At 57.5% G+C, this 703-nt stretch overlaps 1 protein-coding gene across 1 annotated transcript in view; it reads left to right on the forward strand.

Annotated features, from left to right (window-relative positions):
* The window catches only part of LOC131892337 (ankyrin repeat domain-containing protein 17-like), a 14,955-nt gene that overhangs the window by 3,725 nt on the left and 10,527 nt on the right, over nt 1-703 (forward strand). The window contains exon 8 of the mRNA XM_059242147.1: nt 1-492. Coding sequence (XP_059098130.1) covers nt 1-492 — 492 coding nt within the window. The remainder of the gene's footprint in view (nt 493-703) is intronic.

The raw sequence follows: 703 nt of genomic DNA on the forward strand, positions 1-703 counted from the left end.
GAAACCCAAGAGACGGCGCTAACTTTGGCGTGCTGTGGGGGCTTCCTGGAAGTGGCGGACTTTCTGTACAAGGCGGGCGCCGACATCGAGTTGGGCGCGTCCACTCCGCTCATGGAGGCCTCGCAAGAGGGGCATCTCGACTTGGTGCGATACCTCCTCAAGATGGGTGCCTTTGTGAACGCCGTGACCACCACCGGGGACACGGCCCTCACCTACGCTTGCGAGAATGGCCACACTGACGTGGCCGAGCTCCTCCTGATGGCCAACGCCGAGCTCGAGCACGAGAGCGAGGGCGGGCGCACGCCGCTCATGAAGGCTGCGCGCTCGGGTCACCTCTCGACCGTGGAGTTTCTACTGGAGAAAGGCGCGGACGTGAACCGTGCCACCTCCAACAACGACCACACGCCCCTGTCTTTGGCGTGCGGATCCGGGCATCAGGGTGTGGTGGATGTGCTGCTTCAGAATGGAGCCGATCCCTACCATAAACTCAAGGTGAGCCATTGCTTTTCATTTGGGGGCGGCGGCGGGAGCTGGATGCACTGACAATGGAGGGGAAAATCTTTTTTGGGAAAGACGCTTCCAAGGGCCATAAATTATGCCCATGGGTGTTACAATGAACCATCCAACTTTTCCAACAAATGGGTGTTTCAAAAGCAATGGACACAAAGTGGATCAACAATTAACAGTGTGGTGAAATATGTTC

The sequence above is a fragment of the Tigriopus californicus genome, chromosome 12, assembly GCF_007210705.1.
Source record: "Tigriopus californicus strain San Diego chromosome 12, Tcal_SD_v2.1, whole genome shotgun sequence".
Taxonomy (NCBI): Eukaryota; Metazoa; Arthropoda; class Copepoda; order Harpacticoida; family Harpacticidae; genus Tigriopus; species Tigriopus californicus.